General features: G+C 34.7%; 3 protein-coding genes across 4 annotated transcripts; 1 reads left to right on the forward strand and 2 right to left on the reverse strand.

Moving 5' to 3' along the window:
* Nucleotides 1-3,427: 3,427 nt before the first annotated feature.
* Nucleotides 3,428-7,487, reverse strand: LOC111984706 (probable cinnamyl alcohol dehydrogenase 1). Its single transcript, XM_024016325.2, has 7 exons — nucleotides 7,170-7,487; nucleotides 6,739-6,833; nucleotides 5,774-5,887; nucleotides 5,347-5,577; nucleotides 4,279-4,564; nucleotides 4,012-4,162; nucleotides 3,428-3,886 (listed from the first exon to the last, which is right to left on the reverse strand). Exons 2-7 carry the CDS (start codon nucleotides 6,825-6,827, stop codon nucleotides 3,690-3,692), a joined length of 1,068 nt encoding a protein of 355 aa, XP_023872093.1. The 5' UTR covers nucleotides 6,828-6,833; nucleotides 7,170-7,487; the 3' UTR covers nucleotides 3,428-3,689.
* A 4,393-nt stretch (nucleotides 7,488-11,880) lies between these two features.
* LOC111984705 (protein FAR-RED IMPAIRED RESPONSE 1) lies at nucleotides 11,881-16,126 on the reverse strand. 2 transcript variants are annotated; one of them, XM_024016323.2, is made up of 4 exons: nucleotides 15,839-16,126; nucleotides 15,618-15,727; nucleotides 12,376-14,552; nucleotides 11,881-12,271 (listed from the first exon to the last, which is right to left on the reverse strand). In XM_024016323.2, exon 3 carries the CDS (start codon nucleotides 14,546-14,548, stop codon nucleotides 12,560-12,562), a length of 1,989 nt encoding a protein of 662 aa, XP_023872091.1. In that variant the 5' UTR covers nucleotides 14,549-14,552; nucleotides 15,618-15,727; nucleotides 15,839-16,126; the 3' UTR covers nucleotides 11,881-12,271; nucleotides 12,376-12,559. The 2 variants fall into 2 exon arrangements, with proteins under 2 accessions (XP_023872091.1, XP_023872092.1); XM_024016324.2 differs by having other exon boundaries at nucleotides 15,618-15,753.
* Nucleotides 16,127-17,973: 1,847 nt separating this feature from the next.
* Nucleotides 17,974-23,702, forward strand: LOC111984704 (uncharacterized). The gene is made up of 5 exons (XM_065761157.1): nucleotides 17,974-18,235; nucleotides 18,499-19,466; nucleotides 19,611-19,683; nucleotides 20,419-20,614; nucleotides 23,441-23,702. Exons 1-4 carry the CDS (start codon nucleotides 18,125-18,127, stop codon nucleotides 20,563-20,565), a joined length of 1,299 nt encoding a protein of 432 aa, XP_065617229.1. The 5' UTR covers nucleotides 17,974-18,124; the 3' UTR covers nucleotides 20,566-20,614; nucleotides 23,441-23,702.
* Nucleotides 23,703-24,534: the final 832 nt, after the last annotated feature.

Below are 24,534 nucleotides of genomic sequence, written 5' to 3' on the forward strand. Positions count from 1 at the left end.
CCTGGTTCCCAACCTTCTTTGGTTGTATAACCCAATTGTTGTTCTGTCTCTGTGGCACATGACTGTCCCCATGCGAGTAACTGCTGCTAGTTTGAGTGGCGTGTACACTTCCCTCTCGAAATCTCTCATTCTCTTCATTTCGATCGCGTTCAGGGTTGGCAAAGTTACCCTGGTGCTGGGGCTTGACCAGTTCAGGTTGATGGGGGCCTGCTTGATGAGGGTCGGATTCTACCATGCTTGATCGTTGCCCTTACTAACGCACAAGTTCTTCCCACAGACGGCGCCAATTGTAGGGACCGGGTTTGAGCACTTCTACTATTGAGAGAGTGGACTCAAGCCCAGTTAGCCCAGTACAATGAATTTATAAAGAGCGAGTTCAAGAACTTGGCCCTAGTGAGGGATGCAGCGGCCAGGCATGGTTGCATGTGGATTGAATAGCAGGTACATGGGTTCAAATAAGCAATAGTGCCCCTCGGCCCTTCTCTTAGGAGCTTGCAACTCTTATTACTTCTTTTCTGATTGGTTACAAGAGTTTCTAGGAAAATACAGGTTGCTACAGTATTTCTTTCTTTCCCATTTTCCCCCCTCTTTCCAGAGGGATTCTTTACATTATATATTCCCCTCTCAATTGATTTTAGCCCTACATTTGTTGATCAGCCAGGCCGCTACTTGAGTGCTTGTCCCATCAGCCGCCTTTCCATTCTTCCTGTGGGTTGCAGCAACCAAGGCAGCGCTTTTCAGGGGTCATCTCCTCATTAATGCAGCTAGGACGTTAGTTGTGGGCATTTAATGTGGAGGTGAGAGTTCATCCTGGACTTGCTCCTCCACCATGCTTCCATGGCTGACACGTTGTACTTGCTCTTTCTCTTTGGATGCTCAAGAAGGCTGCTCCTGGTGGCCCATTACCTCCCCTTTCAATGGTCTCAGCTGGCCGAGGACAACATCATCCTTGGTGATGTTTCCTAGCAACTTGGGCCATCTGTGTTCCTTCTCGAGCATTTCTTGATCCTCGCATGGGCCTTGGGCCAGATATAAGGTGGGTCGGGGTTGCCAAATTATCAGGCCCCACAATTTCCAACACTCTATTTTTACAAAGCTATAATTTTTGATGTTTTTTATTGATATTATTCTTTTTTGAAATGGTCCATATTCTTCTAACTATTGTCATTATGCATTATATTTTCCTAGTTTCTTTTGGTTTAGTTAAAATTTTTAAGTTTCAAAGTTATTATTCAAATTCATATTCTCTTAAAGAGATTACTATGACAACAAAAACTTATCATATAATTACAATTTAAATTACTCAGCTCAAACTTTTATTTTCCTTAGGTACACCGAATTGGACTGAAGTGATCTGAAATAAACCAAATGGACCAAATTGGACTGAATGGACCAAATTGGACCAAATTAAACCGAATGGACCAAATTGGACCGAATATACCTAAGTGAACCGAATGGAGCAAATGGGACCGAAATGGACCGCATTGAAAGGAATGGACCAAAGTAGACCAAAATAGACCGAAGTGAACCCAATGGAGTGAATTGGACCTAATAGATCGAATTGGACTGAATTGACTAAAGTAGACCGGGCCAGACTAGATAAATGACGTAGATCAAAATAGATCAAAATGGACCGAATACCGATCTGTAATTAGCATAGCCAAGATTGTGTTTGGATATAAACTCGAGTTCTTACTTCCAAAATAATCAAGTATTAACTCAAACAAAAACCAAACCAAAACTATAGGAGAGATAGAGATACTACTTGTATTGGGGAACTAAAAGCTACAACACCAAAACATATGAACCTAACATAGAGTTTTAAAAATCACAGTAATTCATCAATAAAAAGTAAAGTCTCAAGAAAGAATAAAATAAAAAATAAAAAAGAAAGAGAGAATAATCACTTTTTCAAGAGAGAATGTGAGAGAAAATAATAAGAAATTTATAGAAAATAGTATGAGAAGAAAAGGAGTAAAATAAAAAAATATAGTAATAAACACCAAATTATCCAATTCATGTTATATTATGTAATAAAATAACATTATATTCTTATATATTATCTTTAAAATACAATAGGATAACATCTATGAAATCAAAGAGAGGAAAAAAGACAACAACTTAAAAACAAAACTTAATCACATCAACCTAAAGTAAATTTCCAAATAATACAAAAATTCATCAACCTAAAGTAGAGATGCAAGAAAAATATATTTTTTAAAATGCTCCAAAAAATGAAAACAAAATTTTGAGAAAGAGAAAGAGAGGGAAATAACATTTTGTGAGTGGAAAAACTATGTATAGAATGAGAGAGAGAATTGTAAATTTATATTAAGAAGAGGGGAATAAGAAAAAGCCAAAAATAAGGAAGATAAAAAGAGTTGGGAAATGAAAAGGTATAACAATAAATAAGAGAAAGTATAACAATAAGTTAGGAAATTAATAAGAGGGGAAAAAAAAAAGAGTTAAAAAAAATGTTAAAAATGGGTAGATAATGTGACTGCTGATGTGACTCAACAAGAACGTAACAACAATAAACGCTATGTTTCAGTTATATATATATATATATATTATGAATAAAATACTGTTTGCATTCTTAAAGTTTGCATAAGTTTGTTTTTCGTTATTGAACTTTAGTGAATTCTTCGTCCTTAAACTATTGAAAACATTATATTGTTATTCCAAACCTTTAAAAAAATCTTTTATACCGTGCATATGACCAATAGTTTCGTTTCGTGCCTCTTGACCAATGTAATGATCCACGTCAAACATGTCAATTCTCTGATGCTAAAAATAGTACCACCTAGAATAAAAGTTAACCGAGTGAATAAAGGACAAAAAAATGTTAACATTTCCAACCATTTAGGAGAAAATAATACTTTTAGAAATTTAAGGATGAGACCATATCGATGGAAACAATATTTTTGCCTAAAATAAATAAATATAGCAAAGTCAAGATGCAAGTAATCCATAGCTTTTCAAATACATGAGAAGCTCTGTTCTAAAAAAACAAAAACAAAAACAAAAACATGACAAGCTGAAGTAATCTTTGGATGATTCTTAAATGCATAAGCTCCCCAAAATTGGCGAAAAGCTAGGCAAGATGGAAGTAATTTCAATCTTTAGAAGAAGAATCTCTAGAAAAGGCCTATCAAACAGAGTCTTAATACCCCTTTAGCATTACCGTAGGAAGTATAGTTTTAACTACAGAAATTTAGTAATAGAGTTTATACGATATGGAGCTTTACCTTTAACTGAACAAATTTTTAGCATTATGAGTGTTAAACAAAGATATTCTGGTTGAGGGATTTTTCAGTTTGGTCTCCGGGAAACAAAATAATATAAAGAACTCCCAAACAATATGACATATTCCCTACAAGTAGAGCCTGCTGCGCAGCCACAAGACAAGGACACAAAAACACAACAGTTTAGAAGTCCATACTTAACTTTTATTAATTCATTTCTCACAACACCATTCAAAGACCTAAGTAAATGATACAAAAGTCTTTATAAAGCCATTTCTCACAAAACCACTCAAAGACCTATTCATTTATTTCAGGCTATTGTATGATGCAGAAGAGCAACACCAAATGCTTGCTAATAGAATTAAATGCCCACCATCCAAAAAAGAACAATTGCCAATCACTGTATGCTTTTGAGAGGAGGAATTCCTGGTTTTATTAGCAGTGTCATTTCAAGGAGTTCTCAATATCAATCACAAAACGGTACTTCACATCTTTCTTTATTAGTCTCTCAAGAGCTTCATTTGCATACTGAATTGGAATTACTTCTATGTTTGGGTAAATTTTGTGAGCAGCGCAGAAGTCTATCATTTCTTGGGTCACCTTTGTACCACCTGTTACGCTACCAGAAATGGTTTTATTACCTACAAAAAGTCAATGCGCGCAATTCATTACACTTGTGGTGCTTAAAACCTAGAAAGGTAACACTATCCAACTAAAGAGTTCTTTGATTTCAAGAAATTTTCTAATCTAGGAATTGTCTAAGTACCTATATTAAGGCTTCCAGGGCTGAATTTGACTTCACTTGGGAACCCCACCAAGACTAGAACACCAGCAGTCTTCAACAGTGACATGTAGGGATCAAATGGGTGATCACCAGATGCTGTGTCAATTATAAAGTCAAATGACTTAGCCAGGGCCTACAACAACATAGCAACAATCAATCCAACAAAACTTAAAGACGGTTCATCAATTTCAGCATTGCTAACATGAACAGGGCAACAGATGCTCTATAAGTAGTTTTATGTAAATCTACCTTCATTTGCTCTTGGTCAGATGAGACCACAAATCTGTTTGCACCAAGCAAAGTCAGGGCTTCCTCTTTCTTGGATATGCTAGTGCTGAAAATTGTTACGTTCAACCCAAAAGCCTTTCCAAACTTCACTGCCATGTGACCAAGACCTCCAAGCCCAATCACTCCTAGAGATTTACCAGGTTGGTTCATTTTGTGATGCACCATTGGAGAGTACACAGTAATTCCAGCACAAAGCAGAGGAGCTGCTGAAGCCAATGGATAGTTTTCAGGTATCCTGAAGCAGTACCTACATATTCAAGGCCAAAACTGATGAACTTTAACCTGTGTTAAAAACTTGGCAAATTCTCATTTCCAAAATCTTAAAGTTGCTTCATGAAACTATGGTTGCTATCTATTTTAGAACCGTAACAAAGAAATGGTAATTATCTTCTTTTCCTAATGGCATGCAAAGTATAACTACGAGCTCTAAAAGCCCAACCACAAGCAAGGTCTATATATTGATGTGAACAGCCATCCTTGATTTCCTTCATTGAAGGCTCTAGTACCAAGTAAAATATAGAGAATTCAAACAATTAAAACAATGTACAAGAATATAATGTCAACTATGTCATAAACTGGAAGGAGGGGAGAGAGAGAGAGAGAGAGAACAGCATGATAATGGAACTTTTTATAAACCTAGCCACATATGTGGTGGCATGTAGCTTATGTTCAATCACTTGTGAATTTGCCAAAGACGTAGGTCCCCTGGGAAGCCTTACCTGGCCACCAAAATCTACAACCTCCATGTAACACCCTTTTATCACTTCCACAAAATGATAAAATGAATTGACACAACTTTCACAAGGTCACATTAACTCCGATTAGTATGAACCAAGACCCTTCTTATTTAGCAAGTGCATGAGGTTAAGAGACTTATATATGAATACCATACTAATGTGAGCAACAGCTTTAAAGATTCAGCAGATACCAACCATTAATTGAGTGCCAGAAAGGTGTTTTTTTTTCCGTGAATTTTTTATGTAAAGGAAAATAAAGGAACAGAATGTAGTAGCATTAGAGAATTCTTACCTTTCATGGGCTACAATGTAACTGGAATATCCTCCTTTGGTAATGCTACCATCTGCGTCCACAGCATTAAAGGTGTAAACTGATCCTTTTACACAATGAACTTCTTGTCCATCATTACAATACTCACAACTTCTGCATGAGTTGACATAGGTACCCACTCCAACATGGTCACCAACTTTGAAGTGGTGAACATTGGAACCAACCTCTTTCACGATTCCTGCTATCTCATGTCTATTGCGCAGGTATATAGATATATCAGTTCAAGGATAGTTTTTATTTTATTTTATTTTATTTTATTTGTTGAAGTAAATATTTTATTGAAAGAGGAAGAGAGACTGATACAAAGGATGTGTACAGTCCCATTTCAAAGAATATATCAGTTCAAGGATAGCTAGGACTACTCATAGTATACAGTTGGTCCACTTACCCAGGCACTACAGGATACTTTGAATCTCCGTGAAAATTCCTGGTCCAAATTAAATCGGCATAACAAATTCCACAGTGTGTAATTTTTAATGAAACATCGTCACTGCCAACAGCCCTGAATAAAATTTACCAAGATCCATTCATAATTAGAATATATTATAAAATCTTGTAATCAAGAAAAACAAATTCATCAAGAAAATTTCAAGTATCATTTAATCATAGTTCTTAAAATCATAGAGGAACTCATGTATGGGACCATTAATGTTAACCAATGATATGAAAGATCAAGATATGTAACTCACTTCCAGGTAACGTTTTTAACTAATAATTTCACCAACTTAAGCAAATTACTTCTATTTTTTTTTAATTTACTTAAGCAAATCATTTCCATTATGAATATCTAAGAGAATAAAAGCACCTCAACAAAATAACATAATGCATAAAAGATCGATATGTTTGTGCTTTCAAGCACATTTAGAGTTTCTTTTCATTTGTTTCTTTTATTCTTGTCAAGAAAGGAATCATCAGGTCTAGTACCCACTTGTGTTCTACCATATACAAATTTGTATGAACAAGTGAACTTGAACACTAATCCATGCTTCATAGGACAGTATATGACCACTAATAGGCTAAACAACATGGTTAGGAAGCACAACATAAGTATAAGCAAGAGCATATGACCTGCAACTCTGCAAGGCATTCTCAAAGTTTGAAGCCTCAAACAAACATCAAAGTAGACACCCAATTCATTTTTCTTAAAAACATGATATCACCCATTTGCCATTTAGCTCTATTTGCTTTTGTATATTTTCTTGAAGTCTCACTTTTTTTAGATCAAACCATAACTACAGTTTGATCAACTCTGCAAATAAGCTTTTCAAACAAAAGCCGCATCCAAACGCGTTATAAAAAATTGACTAGTAGCGCATGGAAAAAATGAAGAAAAGTAAAAATAAGAAGAAAGACCTGCGGCTGAAGTTGTAAGGTGATAAAACTCCAGATGGGTCTCTTGCTGCCCATGCAAGGCAGTCATCTTTTGCAGTCAAGGAGCTCATCTTGGACTGGTTTACCATACCATACAGGAAGCAATCAAACACCAGTTTCCTCAAAGGAAAATATAATTGGACAAAGAAATCAAATAAAGTTATAAAGCATTCCCACTTTAACATATAATAAAATCAAGCAATTGAGGCTCATAGTCATAGCTTTGATAAAACAAGAGGCGCCGATATCAAATTAAAAAAAAGGTAATCTTTTTTTTTTATTTATATATTCAATGGAATTCAGAAAAGTAGCTATAAAAATATTTGGGGCATTCATAAATTAAATCCAAAACTTGAGTTCTTCAGATAACGGCAACTGTAATAGATTTGAGATTAAAGTGTGCGTTGGCTTACCTCAGAGGCAGTGGCAGAGGCAGAGAGAGATCAGATTTGTGTTGGGTTACCAGTTAGGAGGGAGGATGTTGGTTGATGACACAATCGTGAGAACAAGAATATGGGTCATGGAGAGAGTGAGTGTGAGAGAGAGAGAGACAGAGATGCTACACTATAAAAGACCAATCCAATCCAATCTAATCGAGTCCCAGTAAAGACTATAATAAGTAATTGGATGAAAACAAAGGTGGTGCGTTAGTCTCGTATTTATAGATAGTCACGATGATGATACTACCACGGCTCTTTACATTACACCCGACTACGTTCGATTATTTCTAACCCACCCCAAGTAGGATATTCATTCAGTGATTATTAATTTATTACATTAGAATCGGTCTTCAAAATTTAGAATTACATACATGTATACATTCATCTTTTCTTGGGTATTGACCACCACCTGATCTCCACTAATCCCAGAAGAAGTTACATATATTTCAACGTGATAGTGATATTTTACTTTGGGAAACGTTAAAGTGCCCGGTATGGATGTGATTTATGGCGAAGTTCACCGAATAAAAATTTGATATAAATTAATGAAGTGGCTAAAAATATTACTAAAATGACAAATAAAACTTAATTTTATTGATTTTATATTTTACAAAATTGATCAAAAATCTAACATAAAATAAAATGATGTAACATAAAATGCCTGTTAACACTACTTTTTAATTTCTAGTATTTCTCATTTTACTTGTTATTCCATAGTACTAGTACATACTTCTTTTCTATTTTTTTCTTTTTTTTTTTTTTTGGAAAATCCCCCTTAGAATAGATTCTTTTTTTGTTGTTGCTGAGAATCCCCCTTAGAATAGATTTTTTTTTTTTTTTTTTTTTTGTGCTGCTGAGAATCCCCCCTAGAATAGATACTTCTGGGTTTTTGTTGACTTTCACATACAAATTTTTGGAAGAGAAAAATAGCGCTGACATATACACTTGCGGCATATATCCCCGATACACAATTTACAACTAATACTCATTTATTACCATGTGTAAATAAATTTAAATTATATTACATATCATTAATTTTTTTTTTAAATGCAAATGAGCTGAATTATAATATAATTAAAAATATGAGTTTAGCCAACAGACTTTTATTTCAAATGAAATGCTTGCAATCAAAAATGTTTAGAGTTCAAATACTTCATCTCCAAATTTCGAATTATCAATATATATATATATATATAATGACATCTCAAATTGTGCAGCCTTGAAAGCTTATTTAATTTTATTGCATTTATAAAGATTACTATTTATCATCTAGTCAAAGTATGAATATGTTTCTTTAGTATGTAAACAAGATTCAATACAAGAGAAATAGATTTTACTGGTTAAACACTTAAACTTACCCACATTTCCTTTGTTAATTACTCAAAATAAATGTAGAACTCACCTTTGTGAGAGGTTTGCTGCATGCATTGGTAACCAGAGATAGCATCTACCAAGTCCTAACTAACAAAAAATAACTTCAAGCGCCCACAAAGAATCGAATTCTACTAATACACTCTCTACTCCTTATCTTACATTAACTGGTATTAGATTTGGATAGAAAAAGTATGTGGTGGTCTCTATAATAATAATGATTACCATGAAACCCAAAAAAAAAAAATTATCATCAAATGCAAGGCTGGCTCAATACAAATTGAGGCCTAAGGCAACATTTTTTAAGTGGACATTTGTTACATTTAAAGTCCATTATAAATATTTTTATTAATTAAAATCTATGTTTCTTTACAAGATGTAGAATTACTAATTATGTTTTTCTTTCTAGGTTTTGCTAGCATATATTTTTTTTAATTAATAATATAATTCAATTAATTTTTTGGAGAAAATTAGTTTTAGGTAGAATCTCATCAATTTAAAAAAATAAAATAAAAACTTCCTTTTGAGAAAATAATTATAACAAGTATTATTGGTAAACTTAAGTAAGAAATTTATTCAAAAAATAATTTAGTATTTTTATGTAACCAGGAAATGTTTTTAACCTATTTAAATTTCATTATGATCATTTTGATTGTTATTATTATGTTGTATTATTTCGTTATCTTACAAAATCCTTTTTAATTTGTTTGTCTTCTTTTTAATTCCTAGCAGCAACTTCATTTTTATTTTTTTTTTTTCTTTTCAATTCCTAGTAACAACTTCATCAAGGCTTGTTTAAGATTCACTTCATTTTTCTATTTTCTCTCATTTTTTCGTAAGCTTTTCTTATTTAGATTGATCTTAACTAGTAGGTATTTATGGGGAAAAAAAATTGCAAACACACACACACATATATATATTCTGGTTTGAAGGAATCTCCCATCATCCCACTACATGGCAGTAAAGAAGCCATCCAAATGTAGTTTTAGTTACGTAACTTTGTAACTTTGTTTCTGTAGGGTTAGGATTTGTGGCCCAAGTCCAAAACAATAAATTTGTAGAGAATGAGTGAAAGAGCTAGGTTGATTATGGAATCGACAACAATTAATCACAACCCTCAAGCATAAACCAACATAAATTTACACGTAAAGAATTGGTGTCCGAAGAGGCATATTATTGATTACGTGGTTAATACAGATATTAGGGTTACAATAAAACTTTTTTGTTTTCTTCTCCCTCCTCCTTTTTCTCAAGAGCTTCTTTCCTTTATATAACCTCCTTCCCCATCATCCCCATCGTCCACTTGTTCCTTATCTGTGACTCTACTTGAGTATATGTCACGTCAAGTATTTTCTTTGGATCTCTGTGAGTGGCGGTATGTGAAGTTACACTGTTCAGAGGTCTTCTCCACATAAATGCGGCCAGAGAAGTTGCTACAGTGCCTTAAATGAGGTGGTAGCAGCTTTTCCTTTAGATATTTCCTCATTCTTATCTTCTCCAGATATACCTTGAGCTTATCTTGATCGTTGGGGTTGCTAGGAAAATCATTCGGACCTTCCACACGTTTGATCAATCAATACTATTCGCGTCCAAGGAATAAAATCTCCTCGGACGGAAGGCGGTCTCCTCGGACGGCAACCATCCTTCTTTTCGGGGATCCTTCTTCCAGATGGGCCTTGTCCTTACCATCTCCTTCTCTTCGGACGCACAGTAATCCTCACATAGAGCTCTAGTCCCACTATGTTAGATTGGGCCTTTTTCCCCCACAGTTTCTATGAGTCACGTGGGACGTGTTTAATTTAAATAATGCATATGGATAGTTTTCTTATAAATAGTCATAAAGATTTCCCTATAGAGTAATGTGTATTCCTTCGCTGACTAACATTATTTAATTGTTATCTTATTACATTTCAAGAACCTAGATACAAACCACCAAAAAAAAAAAAAAAAACCTACTGTGGAACAGATCTGCAATGCAAACACACAAACAGCATAAGGGAAACAGTAAAAAGCACAAAAACATTACGCCCTGCAGGGCCTACACTACCATACCTTTATTAACAGAAGAAGAAATACTCTGCCTGCTTCATAAAATCCTATCACAAATAGAATTAAGGTCATTTTGCATAAAGAGGATTTTTTTTTTTTTTTTTTGAGAAAGTGCATGAAGAGGATTTGAAACCCGAGTTCTGACATGAAACACCTCACATTCCTTTGAATCCGCCAGTGGGATATATAGAGACAACCCAAGCTGATTTGTATAAAGAGGATTTGAAACTACTCTTCTGCAAGTTACTGACATCCCATTGTAATACTCTATTCATAAACATTTCAAGAGCACATTTTTGTTTTTAATATATGTAATTGGAAAATTTTATTTCAAGCGTACTTTTTTTATAAATAAATGAAAAAATCTATTTCCACTTCAAGAGCACTTTTACTCCAATATAAAATAGAAAGCAACAATATGCCTGAAGGGCAAGGCTAGCTCACCACATGACACGAAATATAGAAAGATTCTATGAAATACAAATCCTGATTAATGTCTTATATAAACCCATGCTGAGAGTAAATACAGGTACTACAATGTAAAATTGGTTAAATTATTTAGTCCATTACATGAGAGGGGGTAACACTGTTCATCAAGCATTCAAAGTAATTGCTCAGTGAAATTCTGCTGGCGGCAAAGCTTAAAGATTTGCATCCTGTGTATGCATTTTAATTAAAAATCATATTAAAAAGAGAGCTAGTTAGATAAAAATTATATTTAAATATTTAACCACATAAAAGTTAAATCTATTTCTTACATGATGATACAATTAATCAATCAAACACCTGAAATAATTTTGGACGTCTCTATATAACAATTGTATTCTATCACCTATGTTTGGCATTCATAGTTTCAGAAGAGGGGACTGGTACAGTGACCTTGACAATGAAACATGAAACAGTGGTAGGTGATATAACATAAAACACAGAAATGAAAGAATACTGAATTTACAATTCAAAAATATCCCAAATATGAGTGATCCATCAAAGCTAAAAGGCATAAAACACCTCTCTTAACTTTCACAAAGAGACAATAAATAATAACAAACCAATAATTTATATAGATATATAAATCATATTTATTATATTTAAATGCTTAGAGCCTTAAAGATAAGCTGGTTGGCACCTCCTGATGGAAACAGAGACATCCAAGGTTCAGACACCCACCCACCCACCCCCCCCCCCCTCCCCAACTATTGAATCATCAAAAAAATTTATTATATTCAGATGCAAAAAAAAAAACAAAACAATGAGGACCAAGACCTAGATGAAATTTCCTTTACTGGGAGATGAAAGACAACCTATAGATTAGACAGGAACCAGTTTATGATGAAAACAAAGATGGGGTTCAGTACAGACTTGAGATTTAAGACTAACTCTTCAAATTTTTTTTTTTTTTTTTAAAGAAAAAAGAAAAAAAAAAAAGAGGAGCATGTGATTGGGGTTTGGGGATATGAAGGGTGTGAACTCAAGGGAACAGCATCAGACCCCAAAGACCATTCTGGCACTATCTATCACAGGCACCTGTATCACTCCTATCTTTGTGCAATCTTGGATTTTAGCTTTCACTATGTCATTCATATCAATCTGGTGGAACTTGAGGGATAGATTGCTGCCAAATCAGAAATTGCCTTCCAAGATGGATGATGATGACCCTAAAATATAAAAATGAATGATAATAGATATTATGCTAAAGACACTCAACTTTGTTATAAAATCTGTTTAAGCTATAAAAATGGCTAAGGAAATAAATGCGCACCTGATTCATTATCATGGTAAAAAAAAGGGTGCATGCCAAACCCTTGTCCAATCATACTTGCGTAGAATGGAAACATTGTTTCCTTTTAGATGACGACGGCTCTATGAACAAAAAACCAACAAAATCAAGTATTTTTCCACTTTCTTTTGAAATTGCAAGATCATCTCCACATGAGGCTAAACCGTTAAATAGGCTTATTCCTTCCACAAACACCTTCCTCATTTTCAAACTCCCTTTTTAATTCCTGAATTTGTGCCATCACCTTATCACACCTATCTTCCGAATCTGCTGCTAAGTTGGCAACCTCATAAAAGGCTTTGCACATTTTATCATAGCGCTGTGCTTCAGGCTTCACAAACCAGTTGTCATAACTTATCTGAACTTTATTTTGGCTCCTTATGCCAGTTTTACTCCATCTTTTTAAGATATACTTGTCTGGTATCCGATAAACCTCCCTATGAATGAACACCATAATTTGATGTCTGCACAATATCCCCCTAAACTCAAACAACCGGCAGTTACAGTTAACGTCATTGGTATCCTCGTTAACAAAAACACTGAAAATAGCAGGTTGATGACTTTCTCCGAGTGATACATCTTCATGTAGTTCATATTCTGAAAAGACAGTACCTTTCTTGCATGAAAACAAATTACAACAAATGTTCCCAATTAACTCTCGTTGGAACTCTTTAAATTTTGCAATTGTATAAGCACTTTGAAACTGCTTCTCCATTTCATAATGAGTGATACATGGGATGCACAAGTTAAAAGAATCGAAATCTTCATTATTTTCATTTATCACTTTTTTAGCTATAGCAGGCTCATACTGGTCTAAAAATTGTTTCAAAGTAGTCTTCAAATTGATATACCCATCAAAGAATGCATGCATGCTTTCACCCTGCTTTGTAGTTGACATTCCTGCCCAAAACATATCTTTCACAAATGCAGGCGCCCAACGATGACGCTCATCATACAACCCAAGTAACCATTCATTACTTTCAAGTTTATATTTTTCAACGAACTTCCCCCAACTTTCTTCAAACCCTTCTTTTGTTAAGGAATCATACACAGCATTTTGCATACAAATTTTGATTGATTCATATTCTTTGTACCCTCTCAATTTTTTAGACAGCTTGTCCATGATATGCAATAAACACCATCTGTGTCGTGCTTTAGGGAAAACAATTTCTATCGCTTTTTTCATGGCTTTGTCATGATCTGTTACTATTGCACAAGGAGGGCATCCAAACATGCATTTAAGCCAAGTTTGAAATAACCATGTAAATGTCTCTGTGTCTTCATTTGAGATCAATCCACATCCTAACAATGTAGATTGCCCATGATGGTTCACCCCAACGAAATGAGCAAATGGAATGTTATATTTGTTAACCAAGTATGTTGTGTCAAACATGACTACATCACCAAACTCTTTGAATGTTGCTCTACTCCTTGCATCTGCCCAAAATACATTCCTTAATCGGCCATTTTCATTAAAATCCATTGTGTAAAAGAAGTCAGAATTATCAACTTGCATTTTCAAAAAGAAATCTTGCATTGCAGCAACATCTCCTTCCCCAAGGTGTAAACAGCTGAGTTTATTTCTGCAATCCTTTTCTATAAATGACAAATTCTCATGCCCCCCTGCCTCAATCACAAATGATTTCAAACTCTTCTTCATTCTAATATCAGCTTTATCATTCGATGCAAACCTCTTTTTTGCATGTGGTTCTAGTAGCCTGTTGCATTTGTAATATCGAGTTCTGCTAGGACTCAATCCATGGTTATGGTCAAGTACCATGGCATTCAATATCCACTTTCCATCCGGGCATAGAACCGCCCTAAGCTGTGCTTTGCAATCCGTTTTTGATTCTGATTGCAATTTAAGTGGGTTGCTAGATCTATTCCTTGGCTTTCCAGCACGATTACAAGCAATAGTCACATACCTTACCTCTCCATCATCCCCCTTTTTAGAGCTTCTTTTAGCCACTGCAAACCCTTTTTCCTTTCCGTATCTTGTGTAATATTTCATTATATCATCAATGGAGTTAAACATCATTCCCACCTTAGGATCCTCTATTTTGTCTTTTACATTTCTTGTTTCTTCCGTTGCATTCTCAATATTATTTTCATTCAACTCCACATGGGAAGAACCAATTTTTTTTTCTTCTTCCATGCCTCTACAATATAATGCATAAAAATTTATCAGAATATAACGTCATTTTAATCATAAAAATTACAATTTCAACATTCAATGATATTTCTAAGGTTCTAGATTATTTCTTGTATTCCAACAATGGGTTAGAATCTCTGATAAAATTAAATAAATGACAGGGAACCACAAACTCAAAGGAATCAAAATCTCCCATATATCATAAGCGCATGACATAAACCTTGTCACACAGTTGGGAAATTAACAGATATGAAAGGAAATGGACACTTGTAATAGTTTGCTTATTGATTGTTTTTCCAATCAAATAAGGCAACCTAATCATACCAAAAGACTATGAGGAACATGTGAAGTTTCAGAATTTATTTAGCAAAATAAAAAAAGAGAGAAAGAAGTGGCCAGATTTTAAAATAGAAATTTTGGGCATTCCTAGATGCTTACCAGCTATGATGTGAAGTAATCATAGTACATAAATAATGCAAGTTACGGATTTTATGAACTTGGAAAATTAGATTGGTTGATCAATCTGAGAATTCATATCAAAATTAAATATCGAGCCACTTGATTAATTACAATCTAAACCTGCTGGCCGTTTTCAACAATTATATCAATAAGCAAACTAGTACACCAAGCAATACCATGCCAAGCACATGTTTGTTAGAAAAGAAAAATATACCAATACGCCAAGGACCTGAAACCTTAAAGATCCTTTCATCAAAAGCAAACAAAAAATAATAATTGTATACAGTAGAAAAAATTGAAAGTTGATTAAAACAAAAAAAAACATTTGATGGAGAAGAGCAACAATACAGCAAGCAAAAGAATTGATGGGTCAGAGAAATATTACACCAACAAAAAGAACCAAAGACTAAAATTAAAAAACAAAACGGAGCATGCTAATTACAAGCATATACATGTTTAGTAATTCCTCCAACAACAACAACAAAAAATGTAAACTTTAGTGTGTATAAATAAATTTAAAGTTATACATGGAAGATGAAAGAGATAGTGAATAATAGCAGCATATTCAGAGTATATTATTATAAAGAAGAAAGTTCATAGTTAGTAATAGTACCAGAGGAGCTGTCAGTCTGAACTTTGAAGTCTGAACTCTGAACAAGAAGAAGAAGAAGAAGAAGAAGGTATCGCGACAGTGAGAAGTTTAGGGTCCACAGCAAGTAAAGCCTAATAGAAAAAGGCGAGGAGGGAAGCTAAATTGAATATGCAATGAGATACAAAATCATAACTCATATCACAAAGACTTATAAGTAACAGAAGAAGAAAAAGGATACTCACCGTCACCGAGCAGATATGGAAATGAGGAAGGTTAGGGTTTGGATTTTAGTAGTTGGGTTTTGAAGTTTGAAGTCCGCAATGGAGAAGTAGAAGAGTGAAGAGAAAGAGATCCGAGAGAGAGGAGAGGAGAGGAGAGGGAATTGTGGGTAGTACTTGTACTACACTCATAATATATTAACAATTAACAAAACATTGCCGTCCTGTTTTAGCAAAAGAAAAGAGAGCTCCTCTAGCTCTGACAGTGTCACACTAGTGGGCTGCCTGACTGAGCTTATCCCTGATGCCAACTATCCTATCCCACTTGCTCATTATCAAATAATCTGTCATTTAAATAATAAAAAAATTAATTCTTTCTTTTACCACTAAAGTTTCTCTCTCTTTTATTTAAATCGTATTTTTTGTGTTTACCCTCTAACCACATAAACTGCTAAGTAGGTGTTAAAAATTACAGGTTTGGCACTTTTGATGGGAATGCTCTAATATATATACTATTTATATTTTGTTAGTTTCGCTAAAAAATGTTTGTTTATACAGTGTTTGGAGTGTTTTTGAAAATGTTTTGAAAAATATATTTAAATGTTTGGGTCAATGTAAAATAAAATAAAATAAAAATCCATCTCACAACCTATCCACCACGATGATTTGATGAAAAACCAAAAAAATTCATTCACAAACCCACTATCATCCACTTTTAGTCACAATCCAACTAATCCATTTACACAAAATGAAAAATTCTCTCTTAAACCAAAACCACCGGTGATGGAGGACCATATATGTGCATTAGAAGGACTAGATTTGTGTAGGAAGTATGCGACAAAGGACTAGATATGTGAGAGGCATAGTGAGGACCAACATGGTTGTGAGAGGTGAAGCCATGGTAGATCCGATGAGAGAGAGAGAGAGAGAGAGAGAGAGAGAGAGAGAGAGAGAACCAAATCAAAGAAGGGAGGACTCAAAGGCATTGGTGGTGATGATGACCAACGGAGTAGTGGTGACAATGGCTCACTTAGGCCTCTTGTGACAACATCTCTAACGTCAAAACATGCTAAGATCTAAAATCGTCCTTTCACACAGTTTGCTAGACTTGTCGCCAATGATGAGTGTGTTAATAAATCTGGTTTTGTATCTCATACAAAACACACAGTGGAAGCAACAATCACGGATCTACTTCATTCATGAAAGATAATGTGTAACCTTGAATTCTAGAATAAAGAATAGAAAGCGTACCTTGGTGCGGTAAAATTCAAAACAAAATATTAGAAGTACTTGAGATTAATTATTTAGGTGACAGTTGTTGATTGAATAATTAATCTCATAGCGGTCCAGTTCAATATATCTTAACTCTTAAGACACATCAACACATCAACTAGAAGTCTACACTTCCATGATCAAGACAAACCACCTTAGTTGATGTGTTATAGTCTTCGCAGATGAAACGCCAAATTTCATCACCGATTACGAACTATATTTTAAGTTTATAAGGAACTTGTGATTTATAATTTTTTGTGACTAAATCACATAAACCACATACAATGCATCTCAAGGACAATGAGAATGTCTCATTAGTTCATAAATAGTCTCATATAATTAAACAACTTAATTATGTATAACATGCTAATAAATTGGATTTTAGGGCATAAACCCCAACAGAGTAGAGTCAAATATGGGTGGTGCTGTCACTTGTGGGTGCTCTCTTTGGACTAGCTTGGGCGAGTGTAAGAGAGGGAGAGAAAGGGTTAAGAATAAGGTTTTTGTAAAATGTTTTACACTTGTTTTATATTTTTTTTAAATACAAATTTCCAATCAACGGAATTATATTTTACAAGCAAATAAAGATGTGAAAAATGGGAAAAAATTTACATCGAAACAAATAGAGCATAAGTGGATTTTGAATTCTTTGTAGTAATGGTTAGTTATATTTTTTAGGGTGACCAATTTTGTTGCTCATAATTTAATCAAATGAACTCTTTCGTGTAATTTGGAGAGAATAATTGTAATTCTCATTTCATAGTTCGACTTCCAACATCCAGTGTTTAAATCTCCACGTCCTACTGTCTAATTATCAACAAAGAAAAAATAATAATAATCCCAATATAAATGCTTCATTAAAAAAAAAAAAAAAACTCTCCCATATCATCTGTGGTGGGCCTATTTGGTTGGGCCAGGAGGGAGGAGCAACGGACATTGCAAAGAAATAAATACAGTTTGGCCTGTTTCCTGGGAAATGGGAAAAACGGAGGAGCGAAAGGGAAACGAAGCGTTGTTGTGATCGGAATCGGAGAGAGAATGAGAAGCAAGAGTGGGCGCGGGGGTAGGCCCAAACACAGTCTTTCCACTTCTTCTTCTCCTTCTATCACTACTTCACTTCCTATGCTCTTCAATCACAAACACAGTCAGGTTTGTTTTTTCATTCATATTTTTGTTCTCTTCTTCTATATTTGTTTAACATTGCAGTTTTACAATCTATACTCTTTTTATTTTGTTCGTTAGGTTTTCAATTTCATATCTATTTGTGTTTATTTTGAACTCATTTTATTATTATTATTTTTTTAATCTGCGGTATAATTATGATGCATTATGCTAAGCCTCACTAGTTTATTTTGGGAATTTAAGAATTACCTGTTCCTGTTCTTGCTTAATGCGTGAGAATTTATCTTCAGTTCACACTGGACGAAGATAGCATCTGTGGAGAAATGCCCAATGCTCAGCTACACAATGATGTAGCTCCTGATTTGGATGACCACACTCTTGCTTCCAAAACAAGAGTCCTTTGCTCTACCTCTCATGACATTTCTACTCAAGATGATGATATGGAGATTGATTGCTTCAAGCAGACTTGTATAATATGCAATCAAGGTGGACATGTCTCTGTTTGTACTGAACCTGGCTGCCCAATTGCTCTCCACAAGAAGTGCCTGAGTCGGGAACTTATATCTGATGGCGACAACTTAGAACAATTCTACTGCCCGTATTGTTTGCACAAACGAGCGTTGGTACAGAAACAACAACTGAGAAAAAAGGTTGAATTGGCGAAGGAGGATTTATTGAAATTTTTGGGTACAAATGCCGTTGGTGGGGACGGGCTAAAGCAGAAAGATGGGGAAGAAAAGATGCGTCAGGATCAGTGTAATACGGATGAACAGATGACTGAAGATGGTGCACTTGATGCATCAAAAGGATCACAAGGCGGTCTAAAGACACATGAGGAAAACATTTCCGAAGCACATCAGTCTAAATTTGCAGAAGTTGTAGAAAACATACAAGTAGAGATGACTGAAGATGGTGCACTTGATTCATCAAAAGGAGGATCAATGGACGGTTTAAAGGTATCTGAGGAAAATAAAAGCAGAAGCAAGGATGAGGAACAAATGCAGCCAAAATCACCAAAGCAGACTTCAAATGCCGATTTTGCCTCTGGAACTATGGATTCAGATATGGAGATACTTGCAGCACGAGTATGCCGAATCAAACAAAGAGCCCAAAAGAAGGCTTTCCCTCAGAATGATGATTCACCAATGAAATTATCCTCTCAGGAAAATAACACCACAGAGAAAAAGGTCACCTCCAAGAATAAGAAACATGCTGCCTCCAAAAAGTCAAGACAACCTCAAGTGTCTACTAAGCAATTGTGAGTTATTCATGTCATATAAGGTTTCCCTTTTTCTAAATAAGGTTTAATCTGGAGAGTGTGGAAATTTGGAGTGAATATTATTTATAGTGTTTGGTGTGTGCCAACTATTTTTGGTTAGTTAATTTGCTTTTCTACATGCAGCACAACAATGCCTTTTCCTACTGCAAAGCGAAAGAGATTACTTTGGACAGCTGAAGAGGAAAATATGTTAAAGGTATATGTTTTTGAACACAGTGCTCCTGCTTGTCTAGAGCTATGCTCGATTATTATGTATATTTTCCCTGTTTTCTTCCCCAATAATAGAAAACATCAAGAATCCATTCTAATAAATTCATTTTGGTATCGCAACACTTGTTTGGAAATATGAACAGATTAATTTTCATGGATATAGTGTGACCGGATACATGCTGAGGGTTAATATATTTGATATTCACTAAGAGATCTAAACTTAAATAAAGATTGATATGACAACCTAATAATGCTGGATTTCTTTATCTTCTTTGCCATAGTATCCAAGTTCCACTTCCATGATCTTTGCTGTTTGATTCCAATTTTTTCATTAGAGATTTTTTATTATTATTTTTTTAAATATGTAATTTGAAAGAGCTAAGCAGTACACTAAAGTTTTTCCATTTGTGGGTGTATATATTTCTTCCAGTATGTGGTAGAAAGTGGCGGTTTTTGGGTGGTAAATAAATAAGTACATTAGACACTCAAGGGGGAACAAGACAAGTATGAAAATATTATGCACAAGAAAATGATGGCTTAAAATAAGACCATGTATAATTTTTTTTTCTTAAGTCAAGGATCTGTGAAAAGAAAAATGAGAGGAGCACAATTGGAATTCTGAGAGTAGAAGCTGTCTTTCAAAAGAGAGAGAGAGAGAGAGAGAGATATTAAATGTCTGGCATATTGACATCTGACTTTATCAAGCACTCTTATGTTGCAGGAAGGTGTGCATCATTTTTCAGCTTCAGCCAAAAAAAATGTCCCCTGGAGGAAAATTTTGGAACTTGGTCGTCACATATTTCATAAGAGTCGAACTCCAGCAGATCTCAAGGATAAATGGAGGACGATGTTGGCCAAAGAGCCTTAGACAATTAAGAGAAGATTGACTGAATTGCTTAGTACATCAGATGACAAAGGTAATTTTATTATTTCATAGTTTAGTTGATCATTATATTTTATTTTTTGAAACCTGCTTTGGAATGGGTGGATCTAAAGGGTGGAAGATTTTAGCTCATGTTCCATTTAGGATATGTGTTATGTTGATTGTGTAACTTACTCCTAAATTTTTTAAGCATCCTTAGTAGTGGTGTCATAATTAAAATGTTGTCAAAAGTTGCATCTCGTATGCTATAAATCTAGAATGACAAAGTTCATAGAGGGCTTTGAGTGGTGATTTGATGTAAAACATTCTTCTGGAGTTGGAGTTGGTTAGTGTTCTTGTCTCTTAAGATCACATCCAACATATGAAAAAACATTGAAAATATGACCAATGTTGTGGATGAAGATTAGAGTCAAGATTTAGTAATTAAAAAAAAAAAAAAAAATTAGAGTCAAGATTCTTTTAAGTTTATTGGTTTATGATGTTAATGAGTTCCAGCTTAAATGGTATATGTTCCTCTTGTCAAAAAAGGTGGAGGGTGAGGTTGTGGGTTCAAGACTCTTTGCATATAAAAAGAAGTATATTGTTGTATGACTTTATGAAATAGCCTGCCATTAAATTTAACTCAAATTTTACTTGATTCCATATTCATATACTTATCCATGGATGATATAGAACCACCTTTCAACAGCTCCCTTCTAAAAGGACATAAGTTATACAAGGCTCAAGGTTGGATGCTTTTAATTAGACTAAAATACCTTTTGGTTCCTCTAAATTTTAGGTGGTTGTTGTTTTGGTCCCTCAATTTTCAGAAGTTGCAATTAAAACCTTCAACTTTAGGATTTTGTCAATGTGATCCTTTAATCAAGATTCATCAACTGTAAGCTGTTAAATGTAGCAAAATGACATTTTTTTTAAAAAATTTTGTTCTGCCAAAAACAACTTATTTTGGAGTATTTATTGGCACTCTACTAAGTACTAACAGATTTTAATAGAAGGTTTACATTGACAATGATTCTATTGGAGATTTAAATTGCAATTTTTCTTGCTTGAGGGGTTAAAATGACAGCAACTGAATGGACTTGGGGGAGGATACTCACTATCACTGGTGATAATTTGAGGAGGAGAGGTTTCACTTTCCCTATTGTAGATTGGTGTTATATGTGTAGGTATAGTGGAGAGACTGTGGACCATTTATTGATTCATTGAAGGCCTATCAGTTGTGGTGTTTTGTCCTTAGAGCCTTTGGGATCTCTTGGGTTTTCCCTAGAAAGGTGATTGATCTTCTTTTTGGATGGAAGAATTGGTTGGGGAAACCCTCATCCAACATTTGGAATTTTATTCTGATGTGTTTGATGTAGTGTACTTGGAGGGAGCGCAACAGTTGCACTTTTGAGGATGTGGAGAGTTCAGGCAATCAGCTGCTTGCCTCCTTTGTTGGCACCTTGTTTGATTGGGGTTTGGGGACTCACATCTAGTGTCTGTTTGAGAATAACTTATTTAGCTGAAATTGAAAATTTTTTGCTGAAAGTACTGTAGATAAAGCTAAAAGGTAGCTGAAATAATATAGTGGGACTCATGAATAGTACCCAAAAGTGCAATGAGACCCATGAATAGTAGCAAAAATAATCTGAATAGTAAAAAAAATTGGCTTTTTAAACCAATGCCAAACGCACACCTAGTGAATCTCTCCTGTTGTTTGTAGGGTCGTTTCTTTCGTGCATTAGTTTCTGTTTCTTTTGTAATTTGTGGCTACTTTATGTTTTTTGCATAAAGAAGTCCTTTTTTGAATAAATTTTTTCTTACCTATCAAAAATAAAATAAAATGACAGTGACTGGAAGTAATCCAGATTTTAACAGATGGTGTACGTTGACAACAATTCTATTGGAGGTTTAAATTGCAACTTTTCATTCTTGAGGGATCAAAATGGCAGCAACCCAAAGGTAAAAAGAACCAAAAGGTGCTTTTTAGTTTTTGCTGGATAAGTTCTCAGGACCTTCTGTTAGCCTTAATGTATGACTAACATACAACGTACTATGCTGTCTTTTCTTACTCGACCACTAATTTAACTATAATGTCAACTCTTCTTGTGGTGTGGATATATATATTAAGGAAATCATATTGTACTTGACCAGATGTAACAATTTCTGGTCATGCTTTTTGTTGGGTTGTGAAAGGAATGGAACAAATGGTTACAACTTTTTGTGTTTTTTGTCAATCAGCTAGTGAAAGGGGTGACAGCAGGGTCTTTCTCCTAGTCAAGTCTAACTATACGTGTGTATAATATACCAGGAAGACCTCTTAAATGATGAAACATGTATATATATCAAATGGATTCACTCCTGTTTTTTGCTTGTTGATGAAGGTTTTACTTCTTATGAGAGGAAGAAAGAAAAGCAAGGGAGGATAAATTTGTTTCTAGGGCACAGGAGCAAACATAACCCATGAATAAAACTTACTGTAACTAGCATTTTGGATGGAGGAAATTGCCAAGGTTGACTGTAGATTGAAGATGAATGACCATAGAAGTTGTAATTGGTAAGTCCAAAAACATGTGGACTTACCAAAATTATGATCAAGCTGATAGCATGAGATGATATTCATAGTGCACAAAAAATAGTAAAAACAATTAATCAATCCTCTGTTAATTACAACTTCGGGAGAAAGTGAAGAAAAGGATGATCTTGATGTTAGGAAACTAAGGACATGCCACCAGCTTGGCAACCAAACTTTGGGCAGCCTGCTATGGCCTAAGGCCTACTCTTTCCATGGGAACACAGCTACAGGAATATCTTAGTGGTGACTTCTTTCTAGTGTTTCATTATTTGACTACTAATTGCCTGTGCCTTCGTCCAATTGCAGGAGCTTGCTTAATAGATCCTGGCCTTTTGAAGTATGATAAGTATATCAGGGAGCAAACTTTTGTGCAGAGATTTTGACACAGCAGCAGGTGGATAGTAACTGGATTGTCTTTGTAATTAATGTTCAGCTCCCTGCATTTGTGAACCACTATCTTTTGTGGGATGCCATTCACCTGTCATCTGTAAGATGTAAATGTTAAATTACTTTGAAGTAAATAATAGTTTCCCAGCTAAGCAAAGGTGCTTTTATCTTTTTGCCAATTTTGAGAAGTAGCTTATGCATTTTTAGACGACTTTTTACTTAGAAACGCCCAGGGATTTTCTCATAGTAGTTAAGCAGCTCTACCAAACTAAAGAAAATAGATTTTATCTTGTATATTAATATTGATATGAAGCCAAGGATTTGTTTCAATTTCAAGTAGTACATCATATCCTTATGAAGTAAGACAAATTGCAAATGATTTAGTGAAAATTCAAACATATTGATAATATTTGTCTATCGCTGGACCAAGAGGTGAATACCTTCTTACCCCATCAAAGGAGAGGGAGAGATTTCTGGCAGCCAATTTAGGCATCCAGTAAAAGTGTAAAACAAAGGGCTAGGTGATATGAATCTATGTTATACTTCATGTCCTGGGAACAGGGAGCGGACTTTGCATGATGCCACAGAACCCGTCACGTAAGGTAAACCTTCCGATATACAAAATATAAATGGTGAGACGAGATCAGAAAGTCACATGTTTCGCCCAGCAGTTAGAACCATGCGCAGGGCAATGCTTTTACTTCTTAGCTCTTTGGCGGGTAGGAGAATTTCTCAATTCTCATGAATTTTTCCGATCATGGAGTATGAACTGTATGCAAATTTAGAAGCTTGGGTCATGGCTGACTGGTCTGTACAGATGCAATACTATTTTTTTTTTCTTTTTCTTTTTTCTAAAATTAGGTAATTCGAGCTAATCATGATTGCACGGATCTCACCATAGAAAGTAACCACCTGTTTTATTAAAGGATTTTTACTGTTTTTGTGAAGCAACCTGTGATCTTTTCAGCCAAAGCTTCTCGTTCTTTGAAAGTCATGATTCCACAAAATGAAAA

This window comes from Quercus suber, unplaced genomic scaffold, assembly GCF_002906115.3.
Source record: "Quercus suber isolate HL8 unplaced genomic scaffold, Cork oak 2.0 scaffold_399, whole genome shotgun sequence".
Lineage (NCBI taxonomy): Eukaryota > Viridiplantae > Streptophyta > Magnoliopsida > Fagales > Fagaceae > Quercus > Quercus suber.

Excerpts from the sequence above, each read along its gene's own strand:
- LOC111984706 (XM_024016325.2), bottom strand. The coding sequence starts at position 6,827 with ATGAGCTCCTTGACTGCAAAAGATGACTGCCTTGCATGGGCAGCAAGA. Across the intron at positions 5,578-5,773 it reads AAGTATCCTGTAGTGCCTGG|ACATGAGATAGCAGGAATCG; the intron begins GTAAGTGGACCA and ends CCTGCGCAATAG. Across the intron at positions 3,887-4,011 it reads CCCTGGAAGCCTTAATATAG|GTAATAAAACCATTTCTGGT; the intron begins GTACTTAGACAA and ends GACTTTTTGTAG.
- LOC111984705 (XM_024016323.2), bottom strand. The coding sequence starts at position 14,548 with ATGGAAGAAGAAAAAAAAATTGGTTCTTCCCATGTGGAGTTGAATGAA.
- LOC111984704 (XM_065761157.1), top strand. The coding sequence starts at position 18,125 with ATGAGAAGCAAGAGTGGGCGCGGGGGTAGGCCCAAACACAGTCTTTCC. Across the intron at positions 19,467-19,610 it reads CAAGTGTCTACTAAGCAATT|CACAACAATGCCTTTTCCTA; the intron begins GTGAGTTATTCA and ends TTCTACATGCAG. Across the intron at positions 19,684-20,418 it reads AAGAGGAAAATATGTTAAAG|GAAGGTGTGCATCATTTTTC; the intron begins GTATATGTTTTT and ends CTTATGTTGCAG.